Source organism: Heloderma suspectum, chromosome 13, assembly GCF_057233095.1.
Source record: "Heloderma suspectum isolate Gila_16-S chromosome 13, 16-S_ref, whole genome shotgun sequence".
In the NCBI taxonomy this organism is placed as follows: domain Eukaryota; kingdom Metazoa; phylum Chordata; class Lepidosauria; order Squamata; family Helodermatidae; genus Heloderma; species Heloderma suspectum.
Window position 1 is genome coordinate 20,067,066 of NC_139470.1, and position 16,808 is coordinate 20,083,873.

The following is a 16,808-nucleotide window of genomic DNA, read 5'->3' on the forward strand; positions in this document are numbered from 1 at the left end:
TCTAGGTTTGCCATAGCTTTCCTCCCAAGGAGCAAACGTCTTTTAATTTCATGGCTACAGTCACCGTCTGCAGTGATCTTGGAGCCCAAGAAAATAAAATCTGTCACTGCTCCCATTTCTTCCCCTTCTATATGCCAGGAAGTGATGGGGCCAGATGCCATGATCTTCGTTTTTTTTAACGTTGAGTTTCAAATCAGCTTTTGCACTCTCCACTTTCACCCTCAGCTTTCTGCCTTTAGGGTGGTATCATCTGCGTATCTGAGGTTGTTGATAATTCTCCCGGCAATCTTAATTCCGACCTGTGATTCATCCAACCCGGCGTTTCTCATGATGTACTAGTATGGAGTAGCCTTCCCCAATCTGGTATCCTCCAGATGTTTTGGACTAACAAACGTCTTAGTCCAACCTACCTCACAGGGTTGTTGTTGTGAGGATAAAATGGAGAGGAGGAGGAGATTATGTAAGCCACCTTGGGTTCCTTGCAAGAGGAAAAAAGGTGGGGATATAAGTGCTATAAAATAAATAATAATAATAAACTAATTGCCTCTCAGACAGAGCTGTGGAAAAGCCCCCCAAATGCAGATGTATTTGTTTATTAGACTTCAGGGAGCTGTACTAGTCCACAGAACACAGCTTTGAGGTTGGGAATAAGGGTAGTGCGCAATCGCGGTGTTTGTCTAGAGATGTTTCTGACCTGACTGAGATGAAGCTTAGGCAGAGTCCCTCAATATATAGCAAGGGTGTTGGACCTCTTTCAGCCTGAGGGCCAAATTCCATTTCACAGACGCTCTCAGGGGCCACCGCCCAATGGTGAGCAAGGCCAAAGGCATAAAGGGGCTGGGACAAAGGCAAAAGGGGAGGGGCCAAAACATTTAAAATGCCAGCATATTTTAGTTTAAAGCTCTTGCTTCCTTAGGAGAGACATGTCAACCTTTCAGAATGAGGGGAAAAGCTGCATAAAAACCAGGAATCCACCAAATCATTTGGGGTCAGGGGAAAGGGAACAAGGCATGGGGATAGGGATGTGGCTCTCTGGAGAACCTGGAGAGTCAGATTTGGCCCCCGGGCACCTGGGTTTGGCCCCCGGGCACCTGGGTTTGGCCCCCGGGCGCCTGGATTTGGCCCCCAGGGCTGAGATCCTACAGGTTTTAAATTAAAATAAAATTCCCAAGCCCAACCTGTCCTCTGCCCTCCCATTGGTTCTGCTCCACTTGACTTTGGGGCTCCATCTGCTAACAAAACAAACATCTCCCCCCCCACCCCAAATTGTATTAATTGTTCATAGATTTCCTCACAGGGTTCTGCAGGTTACAGAGCAATCTTCTCTTCGTCCTGTTAATCTTGTCGGCTTCTGCCTTCAGATCCCCCACCGTTATTGCCCCACTGCTCGGCTCAGGCCTCTACAGAACACTCTGGTGGGGTGCAGCTGTTCTGCAGATGGCCAGGGGGTTACCCCCACCCTACACTCCAGTGGACAAACCAGGAGAACCTGAGTTGGGCCATCAACACTACAGCTAAAATGGACACCACAGTGGCGACGCTGAACAGCTCGCACCTGCTCTATGGGAAGGAGTTTGCGTGCCACGGAAGCCATATTGTGAATCAGGAGGGGAACCAAGCCTGCACTGTGAAGTTGGGTGAGTCAAGAGTTGGCAGGGATTATCCAGTCCAATCTGCTAACCCGAAGCAGGCCTGTTCATTTGCCTCTTGGCTTCCGCAAGCCATCCTTCGCAATCTGAACCGCAATGTGCGGAGAGCGGCTTGCACTGCAGGGGTTTAGTCACTCCAGGCGACTCCTGACAGTAAGCCAGGTTGCACCTTTGCTTGTTGGCTTCCACGACGTGCGGAGAGCAGCTTGCATTGCAAGAGGTCAGTTACTCCACGTGATCCTTGCAAGTAAGCCGAGTCGCTTCTGTTTGATAGCGGCAACTGGGAATGGCAAAGAAAGGATGATTGTTACAGACAAGACTAAGGCAGTGCGCTACCCGAACCTATTATTTATTTATTAATTATGTATTATTACATTTCTATCTTACCTTTTTTCCTCTTGCAAGGAACCCAAGGCAGCTTACATCGGGGTCCCCAATGCGGCACCCAGAGAACTGTTCACTCCCTGCCCCCTTAAAAAAACAACATTGTACTAAAAACTGGAAAAACATTAGGACGCTTTGAGGTTCTCCTTCTTGTTCCTGAACCTGCCACTGATCAGCTGATCGGTGAGCAGGAAGAGAAGGCAAGGCAAAGGAGTCTGAACCTGCCACTGATCAGCTGCTCAGCAAGCAAGAAGAGAAAGCAAGGCAGAGGAGTAGAGGGGAGAGAAAGAGTGAGGCTAGAGGCCTGGAGTGGAGAGAAACTGCAAGTTAAAGGGGTGAGTGGGAGAGAAAGAGCAACGCTAGGGGCTAGGAAGGGAGAGAAAGAAGAAGTCAAGGGTCGGGGAGGGGTGGGGAGAGAAATAGTGAGGAAAGGTGTTGGGTGGAGAGAAATAGCAAGGCTAAAGGTTGGGACTGGAGAGAGACAGCACAAAGAGGAAAGGTCTGTGTGGACGGAAGAAGAGTGGGCAGGCCAGGAAGCTACTCTTTCCATTTCCCCCTCCCTCCCAGCCCCTAGCCTCACTACTTCTCTCCCCCACCCCACACACACCTCTTGACTAGCCAGATCCGGATGGCAGCCATTATGTGACTAGCCACATCCTCCATGGGAGCCATTTTGTGGCGGTACCCACAGCAGTTTCTCAAATTCCCAAATGTTGGGGGGCCCTGCTCTGTGGGATGTGAGGGAGGGTGGATCTGCCCTGCTTACTCTCTGCGGCGGCCTTTCAATCTCTCCTCTGCTTTGCTCTGGCTTTAGAGAGCCCTTCAATTACCTCTGACCCTACGAGGAACTGTTTCGTCGGGGGATCTGCAGTGATGACCTGCCAGTTGACAGCTGGCAACCCTCCAGCCAGAATCATCTGGCTGCGCAACCTCTCTCAGCCAGAGATGGAGATCCGCTCAGACCGGAGGTTCAACATCAGCCAGAAGGGCAACATCTCCACCCTTGTCATCCAGAACTGTTCCCAGACCACGGACCAGGGTTATTATGTCTGCAAGGCTGAGAACCCGCTGGGGCTGAGGGAGGTGTACGTTTACCTCACGGTGACCGGTAAGTGACAAGGTTTGAACTGAAAGGTAGCGGCGTGTCGGGATGATTCGTTCCGCCACGGGTTTCGGGGGGAAATCTCACCGAGATCCATGGCGGAATTCTCTGACATCCCTATAGGTAGGTAGGTAGGTAGGTAGGTAGGTAGGTAGGTAGGTAGATAGATAGATAGATAGATAGATAGATAGATAGATAGATAGATAGGAACTGGTATCCAACAAATCCCATGGAGATGTAATGGAGTCAGGGTTGGCGGGGATGCAGTCCTGGCACTTTTTTATTGGCAGGAATGCTGACATTATCTGCCACACAGACGCATACACACCAACACACACACACACACACCAGTCTTCCCTACTCCCTCTCTGCTTAGCTGCACTGCTCACAGTGGCTCGTGGGAAAATGAATTTTCCCCACAACAATATAGTGTTGCTTGTTCTAATGGAAAGTATGTTGGGGTAGTTTGGTCTTGAATGGCCAATGAAGACCCACTAGCTTCACAGAGGACTTGCTTCTGGTGGAGATGAGAACTATTAGAACTGGTTTGTTGATCTGGATCAACCCAGCTGCCTGCATTTTTGGCATCTCCTTGGGGGCGTGGCTGTGGAGACTGTCGCGATGAGTGCCTGCACTTCAAAATTCACCACCGCACCACTGCGCAAATCACTCAGAGATCTATGAGTACATCTTCATCTACTGTCTGCCCACACCTATGCTAAGCGCCTCGTGTATCAGCAGGCTTCTCTATCCAGGATTCAGTAGGTCCTGGGCTCAAAGCACTCCTGAGGGAGACGCATGCTCCAGAAGTTTGCCACTTGCAGTAGAGCACTGATTGTTGCGGCACCCACCCTCTGGAACACTTTACCAATTGACATTAGACAGGCCTCCCCAGTTCCGACGTTCAGATGTCTTCTTAAAACTCATCGCTTCACACAGGCTTTCCCTGAAGTGTGACCCAGCCAGCTATGGTTTGTGGCACACAGTAGGATATGTGGTTTTATTGCTGATTCATTTGTATTATGTTGTTTCTCGTGTTATATTCATTGCTGTTTTGATGCCCATGTATTTTATGTTCGCCTCTGTGTGGAAAGCGGTAGCGGTATATGCATTTGAATAATAAATAAAAGTAAATAGATAAATAAATAAGGCTAGGATTCAGCAGAAAATGCACAGTGATGTGAGAGCCTTTCCCTGGCCATGGAAGCATATAGGGATAACCATATTGGATCAGCCTGAAGGCCCATCTAGTCAAGCGTCTATTTTTCAACTGTCGCTGTTGAGATGTTTCCCAGCAGCCCAGAAGCAAGGCATAAATCAGGGGGGTGGGGATGGAATGGAATATCTTGGAAGAGGGACAGTCTGGCTGGTTGGTCCACCAGGGGAGGCTGGTGGCTCTGATTTTGGTGGGGCTGTAAATCCATTCTGGGTTTCAGCCAGAACCAGCCAGAACTCTAAATGAGCTATCCAAGGTGCTCATCCTATTTTGGGGGGATAGGATTCAGCACTTTGGATAGCTCATTTAGAGTTCTGGCTGAAACCCAGTTTGGATTTACAGCCCCACCATCACGAGCCTCCGCTGCATTCCTCCCTGCAGCATGGTTGTCACAGGGGCCCACTTGCTATAGACAGACAAATGCTGCCAGTTTCATTTTCATCTGCTGCTTTAAAAAATTGTATTACTATCTCCCTCTGTGTGTGTGTGTGTGTGTGTGTGTGTGTTTGCTGCGTAAGCTGACTTGAGAATATTTAATTGGAAGGGCAGCAAATATATATACTTTTTAAATAGATAGATAAATAAACCAGCCTTCTCCAAGTCAGTGCCCTCCAGATAGGTTGGACTAATGAGCTGCCGAGAGGGGTTCGCCTGGCACCTACATTGTTCTTCTTCCGGCACCAGGGGAAGACCTTTTTATTCTCCCAGTATTTTCACATTTTACCTTCCTGGTCTTTTAGCTCTGGTGTTTTAAATCTGTATTTTAATTCTCTGTATTGCTGCTACGTTTTATTCTGGTTGTAGTGTTATTTTGTAGTTTTATATTTTATATTTATATTTTATATTTCATATCTTATATTGTTTTATGCTGCACTTTCTGGTTTTAATTTTTGTGAAGTGCCCAGAGAGCTTCAGCTATTGGGCAGTATAGAAATGAAATGAATGAATGAATGAATGAATGAATGAATACATAAATAAATTACAAAAAATTACAGTGCCCGTCATCCCCAGCCAATGTTATGTTGGCTGGCAAAGATGAGACTTGTAGTCCAACACATCTGGAGGGCGCCCAGGTTGGAGAAAGCTGAAATAAACTAAAAGTGCCATCCTATGCATGTTTGGACAGAAAAAGTCCTATAACTGCCAGCATGCCCCAGCCAGCTATGCTGGCTGGGGCATGCTGGGAGTTGTAGGACTTTTTTTCTGTTTAAACACACATAGGATTGTGCCGTAAATATCCAAGAGCTGATGTTGCTTCTCTCCTTGCAATGCTCCCTCCACCACAGAGCCCGTGAACATCGCCGGCATCGTGGGAGTGATCGTGATCCTTTTGCTAGTGGGGATTCTGATCCTCTCTGGAATCCTCTTATACGCTGGACCCCGTTGGTGCCCTAAAGGTAAGAGCAGCTTAGAGAACCCTTCCAGCCGGGGTGGGGAATCTCTTTCTCAGGGGCCACATTCCAGCACTGGGCAGGGCTGCAGACAAACAAAACCAAAAGACACTATTTGCAGGAGAGATGAAGAATGTGCATCTCCAAAACATCAAGTCTTGTTCTGGAGCAGCTTCGGTTCTGTTGGCTTTGAAGGGAAGCCTGCTTTGCCTCAGGAAGCAACAGAACCAGGCTGAAGTGGCCTGGTTCTGTTCAAGCATCAGGTTTTGTCTGAATCCAATGCTCATCCATACACACACACACACACACACACAACTGATAGACTAACAACAGAGCATTAAAAATATATTTTAAGCCAAACATTTCAGCTTCCACCCTCCTCAGAAGCTGTGCTGTTCACTGGGTATCAGGAGTGGCAGTTTGAAATGCCCGGAGATGAAAGTTCCTTAGGGCACAATCCTATGCATGTTCAGACAGAGAAAAGGCCTACAACTCCCAGCATTGTAGGGAATGTTGGGAGTTGTAGGCCTTTTCTCTGTCTAAACATGCATAGGATTGTGCCCTTAGGAAAGAAAAAAAAGGTATGAGTGGTGCAATGCTTATGAATTGTCCTCCAGATTAAGGCCATTTGGACTAAGAGTTCTGAGTCAATAGATCCAGACTTTTCCCCTTTTGTCAGGCACATCAGGGTCTTTTGTTTATTTTGTTGGAACCAACTGTAAATCCGAGAGACTATGTGCAGGAGAATTGAAATGTCTTGCAACCCGGCTGCTACAGGGTTTTTTCTGGTAAGAATCGCAGATTTGTGTTTATGGACTCTTGCTCTTAGGTTCATTGTAGTTTTCCCTACATATTGCATACGACATCCTTTTTTTTTTTACATTCCGTTAAATAAACCACATAAGTAGAAGTGGATTGCAACCACTGTCTAATGCAATATGTTTTGTTAGTAATTGTGCTCCCGAAAGAAGTGGTTTCTTGGAGGTAACTGCAGGCAATGCAGCGTGTTGATTTACTACGGTATGATCCTGGGTTGCAAATATCTTGTCTAGACATGTATGCAGTGTTTTGTGATTACAGCTTATGTATAAATGTGCCCTCTCATTACACTCCTGCAACGGAAATGTTCAGAGGTAAGGTTCAAAGCAGTAGTATGACCCACGCTTTGCATGCCGAAGGTCCTAGTTTGGATCTCAGACATACCAGTTCAAAAAAGCAGGATCAAGTAGCAGGTGATAGGAAAGTCTTTTTGCCCGAACCCCTTGGAGAGCTGCTACCATACAGTGTAATCAGTACTGGGCTAAATGGAGAAATATCATTGGACCTAGTATAAGGCAGCTTCCTAAGACTTGTCTTTTTTTCTTCTTCCTTTCAGCAATTGGAGTCTTTCCATTGCTCTGTCCCTCTGCTTTTTCCTGCCTATATGTTTCCCTGATACGCAAAGTGCTAGAAATAATGGGGTGTGTCCAGGATCTGCCTTCCACAAGAGGAAGGGCTCCACTGGCAGAAAGTCCCTCTGCCTAATTTTGGGGGATTCCCCCTCCCCCCACCCCACAGCTCACCCCATGCAGCAGGGTCGATTTACTCTCCGTGCAGCATTTTCAGGGGGCTGGAAGGGCTGCCATGGGAAGGAGGGAGCAGGGAGGGCCAGCACAGTTGATCTGGTGTAAATTTGGATCCAACCCATTATGTATTCTTTATTTATGATTAATATTTCTCTGCCCCTCTTTTTACCAATCTAAAATAAAAACCCCAAACCATAAAAATAAAACGCCATTAATAAAATCATTTACAGCATTAAAAAAAATAGCACACTAAAAGCCTGGATTAAAGGGATGTGTCTTGACACCTTTTCTGAAAGCCAGGAGACTTGGGGGCCAATCGTAAATCTGGAGGGGTTGCATTCCACAATTTGGGAGCACCTGGGAGAAATCCCTTTCCCGCACGCCTGACATATGGGCCTCTGTGAGCGATGGTGTCCCCAAAAGGGCTTCTGCTGCAGGTCTTAATAACCAGACCCTGTTGTCCTAGTGCACACAATTCTCAGAGCTGGTATGAGAGAAGGCACTCCTTGAGATCATCTGAATCCAGACCAAAGGTTAGAACCAGCAACTCAAATCAGGCTTGGAAAGAAACTGGCAACCAGGGACACTGTTTCAGAACTAGCAAAATGTATTCACACCACCTTATTATACCTATCAACAATCAGGCAGCTTCATTCTGTATCAGTTGAAGTTTCTGAACTGTCTTCAAGGGTAGCTCCACATAGAGGTAATTACAGTAGTCTAACCTAATTATACTAAAATCTGAGTTCTCTCAAATCAGGCTTTGGAAAGAATTATAGAAATAGCACATTCTCTCTCTTTCTTTCTCTCTCTCTCTCTCTCTCTCTCTCTCTCTGTGTCTCTCTCTCTCTCTCTCTCTCTCACACACACGGTTTCTTGAATGTGGTGGAAGAAGTGTTAAGGCCAGGTGCTCTTTGACATTGCATCAAACACATGTACAGTCTGAGGAAGCAAATGTTTAGCTGCAAATTAAACGGTCTTTTTTTTTCTTTTTCTCTTTCTTCCAGGCAATATGCTCAGGTGAGTTTCTCCCTTTCTCAAATGGGAAAGACCCAACTGGCCTCATCCAGAGGGAGTGTAGCTCAGTGACAGAGCGCATACTCTGCATGCAGAAGTTCCCAGATTCAGTCTCCAGTTAAAAGGCTCCGTGAGCAGGTGGTGATGGTGGGGGGAACCTCTGTATGAGACCCTGGACAGTCATTGCCACTCAAAGTACCAGCCTTCCCCATCCTGGTCCCCTCCAGATGTTTTGGACTTCAACTTCCACAACTATGGAGTCCCACCCAGCACGGCCAATGGTCGGGAATGTTGAGAGTGGTAGCAGAGGCAGCTCTATATTAGGGGCGAATGGGGCAGCAACCCTCTGCCTCTCCCCCACCCTTGTGGCAGAGAAATCCCCCCATAACCAGGTACATTTGCTCCAATGCACGGCACACAGCTGCCGATTGCTGTGAATGATCTTCTTCTGCCCTCCTCTGACCGTCTCAGTAGAACAGTGAGTATCTGTCCTGCCCTCCTCCGCACCAGCCCCAATGAGCACCAGCTGCCATGGAGTCCAAAACATCTGGAGGTCACCAGGTTGGGGAAAGCTGCAGTAGACAATACTGGGCTAGATGGATGAATAGTCTTGTCATCTTGCGTAGGGCAGCTTCCTGTGTTGCTAGAGCAGGGGTGGAGAAGCTCAGCCCGAAGGCTGAATTCCATTGGGGAAAAGTTCTTGGGGGCTGCAGTCTGGTGGTGGTGTGAGCCCAAGGCAAAAGGGGCAGGGCCAGCGACAAAGGGGACGGAGCCAAAAATACAAAATCTGCCAGCATATTGTAGATTTTGGGCACAATCCTATCCTGTTGCCCATCAGCCTTCGAGCTTGCCTTGCAAGTTCTTTGACTCTGCCACTCCTCGTGCTCTGAAAAAGATGGGCTTTTTCGCCAATCTAGCTGGGTGCTTCGGAGCGGGAGGAAAGGAAGCTGGAGAGGCCTGGGGATGGTTCGTACGCCGGCCTCTTATTTTATTTTTTTTATTATTTATTACATTTCTATACTGTCCCATAGCCGAAGGTCTCTGGGCAGTTTCCAAAAGTTAAAACATTAAAATACAATATACAAAGTTTAAAAGCCATTTACATAAAGGCATACAGACAATATAGACAAACAGCATATAACTAAAAACAACTTTGAACTAAAACGATTTAAAAAAACCCAGCCAACAATAAAACCACACAGCTTAAAAACAGTATACAAGAGTCCGCAAAAGGAACGAGAGTTCTAAAAAGGGAAGGCCTGCCAGAATAATAAGAGTCTTTAATTCCTGCTTTAAAATCTTCAAGGAGGTCAGCAGGTACATTTCAACCAGCAGGTCGTTCCACAACCGAGGGGTGGCAAAGGAAAAGGTCCTCTTGCATGTGGCTGCCAATCTCACATCTTCAGTCCCCTACCCTCCCCGCCTACAGAAACACCCCCTTTACCCCCTCTCCAAGGTTGCTTTTGCAGCCTCAGAGAGGCAGTTGACACAATTCTCTTTGCCCCAACTGCAAGGGATAGGAGGCAGGGAGCGCGGATTCCTGGATCCGCAGTCGGAGTGCTGTCTCCAACCTCGGATCCAGGAATCCAAAATATCCTATGGCCCCCAGACATTGTCTAAGGGCCACAGGATTGCCCCCTAATTAATTTATTTATTACATTTCTATACCGCCTAATAGTCGAAGTGCTCTGGGCAGTTCACAACAATTCAAAAGGGCTTAAAGCGCTTACTGCCAGGAACCAAGCCTTAGGAGAGGCATTTCAGCCTTTTAGAATGGAGGAAAACGGCACAAAAGTTAGGAAATCATCAAATGATGGTTGGGGGAGAAAAGGGTGGGGCCGGGGCAAGGAGGCTATCTGGGGAACCCCCATGGACCTGAAGTCCCCCAAACATGTCCTACAGGCATCTCTGCTGAGGCAGAAAGTCATCTCCCAAGACCCTCAAGTGGAAGTACAGCTGTGCAAAATACCCCAGTCTATTTCCTCCCCAATGCAGAGATGAACCCTGAGCCATTACAGAGTCAGCCGAGGTGGTAGTTATCAAGCAATACACAAACTCTGCTCCATAATCTAATATCCATTGGCAGGTACTGTTTAGTTAAGGTTGCAAGGAAGGGTGGCGGGATGAGGTCTCTCTGATGGTTCTTTGAACTTGCCATCCGCCTGGCGGTAGGAACCGAGATCCAAGCGACATCCTTGTACTGATGGATTCTGAGGAAGAGGATTCGCTGGCAGAAACAACTGGGGAGGCAGTTTTGCGTCCGGCTGAGGCATTGTCGAATGGATGTTCTACCAGACCTGCTGCAAGTAAGCTATGAACCTTGAAGCCCAAGCTCTCTATTTAGCGGGTTGATCTTGCCTTGCAATTTTGACATCACTCCTTATAATAGCCGACTCCGGTGGTCAGCGCTGACAAAATTGGAGCCAAGACAGGGCCACTGAGAAACAAGAGGGAAGGTATCAACATGTTCAAGGTGGGGGTGAACCCCAACATTTATAGAATTAGGAGGGGAACCCTTTAAAAACATAACCTAAAGATGGGGCAATCCCCCAGAACAGGCCAAGGAGGTCCAAGCGTACCCAGTAGCCTTGGAATGTTGACTGACAGCTGGAAAAGAACAGAAAATGGAATAGAGGATGAGTAGGACGGAATGGAGTTTTCTAGAGGAGGGCATGGCTGGCTAGATGGTGGGGACCCCTGAATAGGAGCATTCCTGTTAGGAGGTAAAGAAACACTGCAGGTCCCTCTTCTTTGCTTCTTCAAGACAGTCCAGGGCTGGGTACCACCATAGCCCCAACTGGTGGACCAGGTGGGACCAGCAAACTTCCCACTACAAATACCCCCCTTTTGAGCCTTACCATTTCTGTGCAGAGGTTGGCTGCTGTTTTCAGGAATGGGGCTCCGTAGGCAGACAGGTAGAGCCCAAAAGACAGAGGGAAATCTCCAGTCCTAGCAAGGAGACTGGCAAATACGGTGCAATATGGCAGGCCCCTGTGGTAGCGTTCCCCAACCCGGTGCACTCCAGATGTGCTGAACTACAACTCCCAGCATGCCCCAGCCAGCCATGGAAACTGGCCTGTCCCAAATTAAAATGGCCATTTAAAACAACAACCTTCACCAGATGGGGCGGTACACCGACTGGCCATACCCTGGCTAAAGGCCTGGTCTCATCTGCTTTGTTTCAGGCTCCCGTGCCAAGGTGCCCAGCGAAATTGCCCTAGAAGAAACCAAAAAAGAGGCACAACCCACCATGTAGAGTTCTCCATTGTTGCCTTTATGCGCTAGGAACCAAAGTATCCTCACAACGTGGCTGTGTCCTGATCCAGTTCACGGAGAACAGGGACTTTCTGCAGCCAACTCACTTCCTTTCTTTGCCCACCCCAATCCCCTGCTTCACTTGTTGCATTTCTCCTGCCTGTTGTCTCTTCCTTCTGTCTCTCTGTTGGACCATGAGTTAGAAATGTAATGCCCATCAGCAGCGCCATCAGGTCTGGACCACGGGGGCGGGGGGCAGGTCTGGGGCCCCATGGTCTGGGAGGGCCCCCAAACACCACCACCCCTGACAGGCGGTCACGTAGTAGCAGTGGCAGCCATGATGCAGGAAATGTGTCTACGTACAGAGGACAGAAGTATGGTGGCTTCTTTCTTTGGAGCGAGGAAGAGGATCATGACAGTGTTAGGAACGAGCTTCCACAGGCAAGTACTCTGGGGCAGCAGAAAGGGCTGGAGAAATGGGGGGGGGTTGTCCAGCTGGAACCCAAGACCATTTGGGTGGGACCGTAGCACAGTAGCAGAGCCCCTACCTTGCATGCAGAAGGCCCCTGGTTCAATCCCCAGCATCTGGTAGGGCTGGAAAAATTCCCGCCTGAAACCCCGGAGAGCCGCTGCCAGTCAGTGTCGACAATACTGGGCTATGTGGACCAAAGGCTGGCTCAGTATAACACAGCTTCCTATGTTGTCCAGCATGGATCTTCCCTGGGAACTGAAAATGGCACATGCATGAAAGCTCTGATGTGCAAGGTTAAGTCACACGGGTTTGATGCTTCCCTGCCTGCTTTGTGCATTGACTTCTTTATCTGCAGGTAAATGGAAGCAGCTGAAAGGAGTTTGCTTCCTCTCTGGCCTTAAGCAAGCTCAATGGGCCTCCCATTTCCTCTCTTCCAGGAGTCTCAGGAGTACATGAGTTTCAGGCTTAGGGACAACCTAACCCTGCAGTGGTACCTGTCCAGTGGCCACTCTTGAGCTAGAGATGGGCAAATCTCTCCATTTTGGTTTCACTCCGTTTCCCCTTTTCCTGACCGTAAGATCGTTTCGAACCATTTCTGCAAGAGTTTGTGACTTTGGGGGGGATAGGGGAGAGGAGATATGAACATTCATACATGTTTTTGTGCACATTTCTCCTAATGTATGTTTGTTTAGGCACGTTTCCTAATGTGCACACTTTTTGCCAGCGATTTGGCCCTAATACGATGTGTTTTTGTGCATTCCTCCCCCCAGTATATGCATTTTTGTGCATCCTTGATGGACACATTTTTGTGCGCGTTTTTGGCCTTGTGAACCTGTGCACAAAACTCTGAAAAAGTGCGGATTTGGACACATGGGTGTGTTCCAGTTTGCCTATAGCAGGGGTGCAGAACCTCTTTCTGCCCAAGGGCTGAACCCTATTTTGGGAAGCTCTCGGGGGTTGCATTCCAGTGGTGGATGGCAAAAGGGGCAAGGCCCTAAACCCCAAAATGTCAGCATCTCTGAGCTTAAATCTCCTACTGCCAGTAACTAGGCTTTAGGGCAGGCATTTCCACCTTGGGGGGGGGGGCAGGTTTCACAAAAGCTGGGAAATGCCTAAATAATTGGTGGGTGAAGCCAGGGGAATGGGGTACATCCTTCTGGGAAACCCCAGAGGGCCAGACTGAGACCACCAGAGAGCTGAATTTGGCACTCAAGCCAGAGGTTCTGCACCCCTGGCCTATAGGTTCAGGAAGAGCAAAAATGTCATACAAAAATTCTGACCAAATGGATTTCACTAGTCCTGTGAGGAGATGTTGAAGGAACTGGGGATGTGTAACCTGGAGAAGAGACATTTGGGGGTGGTGGGGATGGAACGATAGCCCTCTTCAAGTACTTAGCAAACAAGCAGCCCCTGCTGGAACTCTTTCTGGGGATAGTTTCTGCCCCACACTTCCTTATCCTCAAAGCCCTCCAATTCTCCTTAACTGGAGTACTGTTCTGGGTACTGCACTTTAAGAAGGATGTATTCATTTCCCTACTCACTGGAAAAGACCCTGATGCTGGGAAAGATTGAAGGCAAAAGGAGAAGGGGACGGCAGAGGATGACATGGCTAGATAGCATCACCGATGCAATGAATATGAACTTGAGCACACTCCGGGAAAGAGCGGAGGACAGGAAGGCCTGGCGTGCTGTGGTCCATGGGGTCACAAAGAGTCGGACACAACTTAACGACTGAACAACAAATTCATTTACCTGCGGCTTGCATAGAAGAAGCTGGTGGGTTGCCTCCCCCCCCCCCACACACCTTTTCCAGCCCATCACTTGCATGTCTGCCTACATCACAGGCTGTCTGAGCCCATGGGGTTTGGCAAGCTACTCACCTGGAAAGAATGGTTACCTTGAGGCAAGCCTGATTCCAAAGAGCTACACAGTCGCAGGATTTGATTCCGTAAGTGTGTCTATGGAATAAATGGTTGTGTATTTGGGATGGATTCTTTCATGTCTGCCGTGTGTGCATTGCAGGTAGGGATGTCAGAGAAATCCTCAAAGGAACCAAATCAGTTCGGAGTTTCATAAATCTGAGCCGCAGATACCTCAGCTGACTGGCTTCTCCCCTGCTAGGCGGATTCTGCAGACTTGTGGACATTTTCTGACCTTCAGGAATTTCGCGCAAATGTTGTCATAGAAAAATATGCATTTTTTTAAAAAAGGCCAAAAATGTGCATTTCCCCATAGGCTAAAGCATGAAAATGTCCATTTGGGGGAATTTGCACGTTTTTGCAGTGTGAAATTGCACATTTGCGCAAATGTGGATATGTGCAAATTCAGAAACAAAAAAATCCAATTCTGTTGATTGGTGGACGATGGAATGAAAGGCACCTGACAATCCACAAAACACAGACAGAACGGATTTTACAGAGTCCATACTTCCCTAGTTACAGCTAGGTTGAGGGAGGCCTGTACGTTCATGCCTAAACGTTTGATAGCTGGGAGAGTTTATTTCCAGTTTGCTGTATGTTCAGCTAAAGTGGTGTTAAGGTATTCCATGTTCTTATGAAAATCTTGTCACCAAGCGTACTATTCAGTCCATCCGCCCATGCATCACAATACAATCCAGACTACAACTGAGTCACCATCAGTAAAGGAGTGCCTGCTAAACAGGTAGCTCAACAAAGCGAGCCAGGCAGCATACACACACACAGCATACAGTTAAGGGACTGCACACAGCATACAGTTAAGGGAATACAGCAGAAATTCTAGAAAACCCTGATCATAGCTGGTCACGCTGTTTCTCAAACATTTGACACTTGGGCCAATGTTTTGTAGTTTGTTTTTGAGGATTAAATCTGTACACCTGCACTCGGAGATATGTGTACATTCTCTCCATCAACTCCCAAACACTGGGTTGGTATTTTCCTAGCAAATACAGGACAGCTCATTTGATGATGCTTCCTGGCATTCCATCCTCCCCTTTACACAATAACGTCAGGATTCCACAATGTATAATGATGAAGTTTCTGGAATCCCCTTGCTTCTGTCAAAGGTACTAGGATGTCTGTCGCTGGGAAATCTTTTTTGGCTCGATGGGAGCTCCGCAGTGTGGATGACTTGCTTTGAGTCTGCAAGCTGAGCTGCGAACTGTTTCACAAACTCCAGGCACTTTTTTGGCGCATTTTGTGGAGGGGGGGGGAGTTCTGCAATTTGTGCACATTTCTGAGCATTTTGCTCACATTACAGCCAAATTTGCACAAATTGCTCAGAGATTTGCACAAATTGCGGTACCTCCCCCCAAATGTGCAAAATTCTCAGAAAATCCACGAGCTGGCCTGAGCCACTGAAGATCGAGTTGGGTACCAGAGGAAGAACTGAAAGAAAGTCTAGGGGGCCGAGCCTAGGAAAACTCATTGCACACCACACCCCAAATGGATTTGTCTGACATCCCTGTGAGTGGCCTCAAGGAATACCCTCGAGTATCCCTGCTGCTATTGACAGAGGATAGTGGGTGTCAATGGTTTATGGGTCCTCCCTGCACCAAGGGCCATAGAGTGGTGGATGTGTTCAATGTGATGGGTCAATTTTTCCAGACATACTTCGACCTCCACCGCACGGAGCACCAGTGACAGCGAATATAGTCCAAAATAGGGCAGTAGGATTGTTAACAAGATCACATTACGCCAGTACTTTTCCAGCTGCACTCACTGCCAGTCCATTTCCAGGCCCAATTCAAAGTGCTGGTATTAACATTCAAAGCCCTTAATAGTTTGGGGCCAGGTTACCTGAAGGATTGCCTCCTCCCGTATGTGCCTGCCTGGACCCTAAGATCATCTTCAGGGGTCCTTCTCCATGAGCCCCTGCCAAAGGAAGTGAGGCAGGTGGCTACCAGGAAGAAGGTCTTTTATGCTGTGGTACCCTGGCTTTGGAATGAGCTCCATAGAGAGGTTCGCCTGGCACCTACCTCGTTCTCCTTCCAGCGCCAGGTGAACACCCTTTTATTCTGCCAGTATTTTAGCTTCCTAATCCTTTAGCTCTGGTGTTTTAAATCTGTATTTTAAATATCTGCAGTGCTGCTAGGTTTTATTCTGGTTGTACTGTTATATTGTGGTTTTAAGCTTTCATATTTCATATTGTTTTATGCTGTGCTTTGTGGTTTTAATTGTTGTGAACTGCCCAGAGAGCTTCAGCTATTGGGCTGTATAGACATACATACATACATACATATTGCAAGAAGCAGGGTTAAGAAAGCCCTTTGCCACAGAGATTGGAGAACCACTGTTGGTCAGGATCCTCAGAGACCTTCGCTGGAGGAGTTTAAGCGGGGGCGGGACAGCCATCTGTCAGGGATGCTGTTATTACAAGATTCCTGCACTGCACACAGGGTTGAACTAGATGATCTCCAAGACTCTTTCTAACTCTGAAATTCAGTGATGGAGCAGATAGGCCTTTTGGTCTGATCCAGCACTGCTCTCCTTATGTTCTTAATCCGTGAAAAATATATTAAGTCGTTAAGGTGCCACAAAAGTTGTTCTGTGTGTTTGTTGTTAACTGATCAACATGGCTACTTCATAGCGTTCTGTTATGTCTCTGGGAAGCCCACAAGCAGGACAGGAGTGCAACAGCATCTTCCTGACCATGTTCCCCAGCAACTGGTGTACATATTTATTTATTGAATTTATATCCTGCCTTTTTTCCTCTTGCAAGGAACCCAAGGCAGCGTACATTCTCCTCCTCCTCTCCATTTTATCCTCACAACGACCCTG

General features: G+C 47.7%; 1 protein-coding gene across 4 annotated transcripts in view; it reads left to right on the plus strand.

Annotated features, from left to right (window-relative positions):
* The window catches only part of VSIG10 (V-set and immunoglobulin domain containing 10), a 33,997-nt gene extending 20,254 nt beyond the window's left edge, over positions 1–13,743 (plus strand). The window contains exons 4-10 of one of the 4 annotated variants that reach the window (XM_084819760.1): positions 1,362–1,637; positions 2,848–3,141; positions 5,638–5,748; positions 8,315–8,327; positions 10,497–10,630; positions 11,510–11,617; positions 13,567–13,743. In XM_084819760.1, the coding sequence (XP_084675886.1) occupies positions 1,362–1,637; positions 2,848–3,141; positions 5,638–5,748; positions 8,315–8,327; positions 10,497–10,630; positions 11,510–11,580 (899 nt within the window). In that variant the 3' untranslated portion in view covers positions 11,581–11,617; positions 13,567–13,743. Of the gene's footprint in view, positions 1–1,361; positions 1,638–2,847; positions 3,142–5,637; positions 5,758–8,314; positions 8,328–10,496; positions 10,631–11,509; positions 11,618–13,540 lie in introns of all 4 variants that reach the window. The other 3 variants (XR_014785738.1, XR_014785737.1, XR_014785739.1) reach the window with 3 other exon arrangements.
* The last annotated feature ends 3,065 nt before the right edge of the window (positions 13,744–16,808 follow it).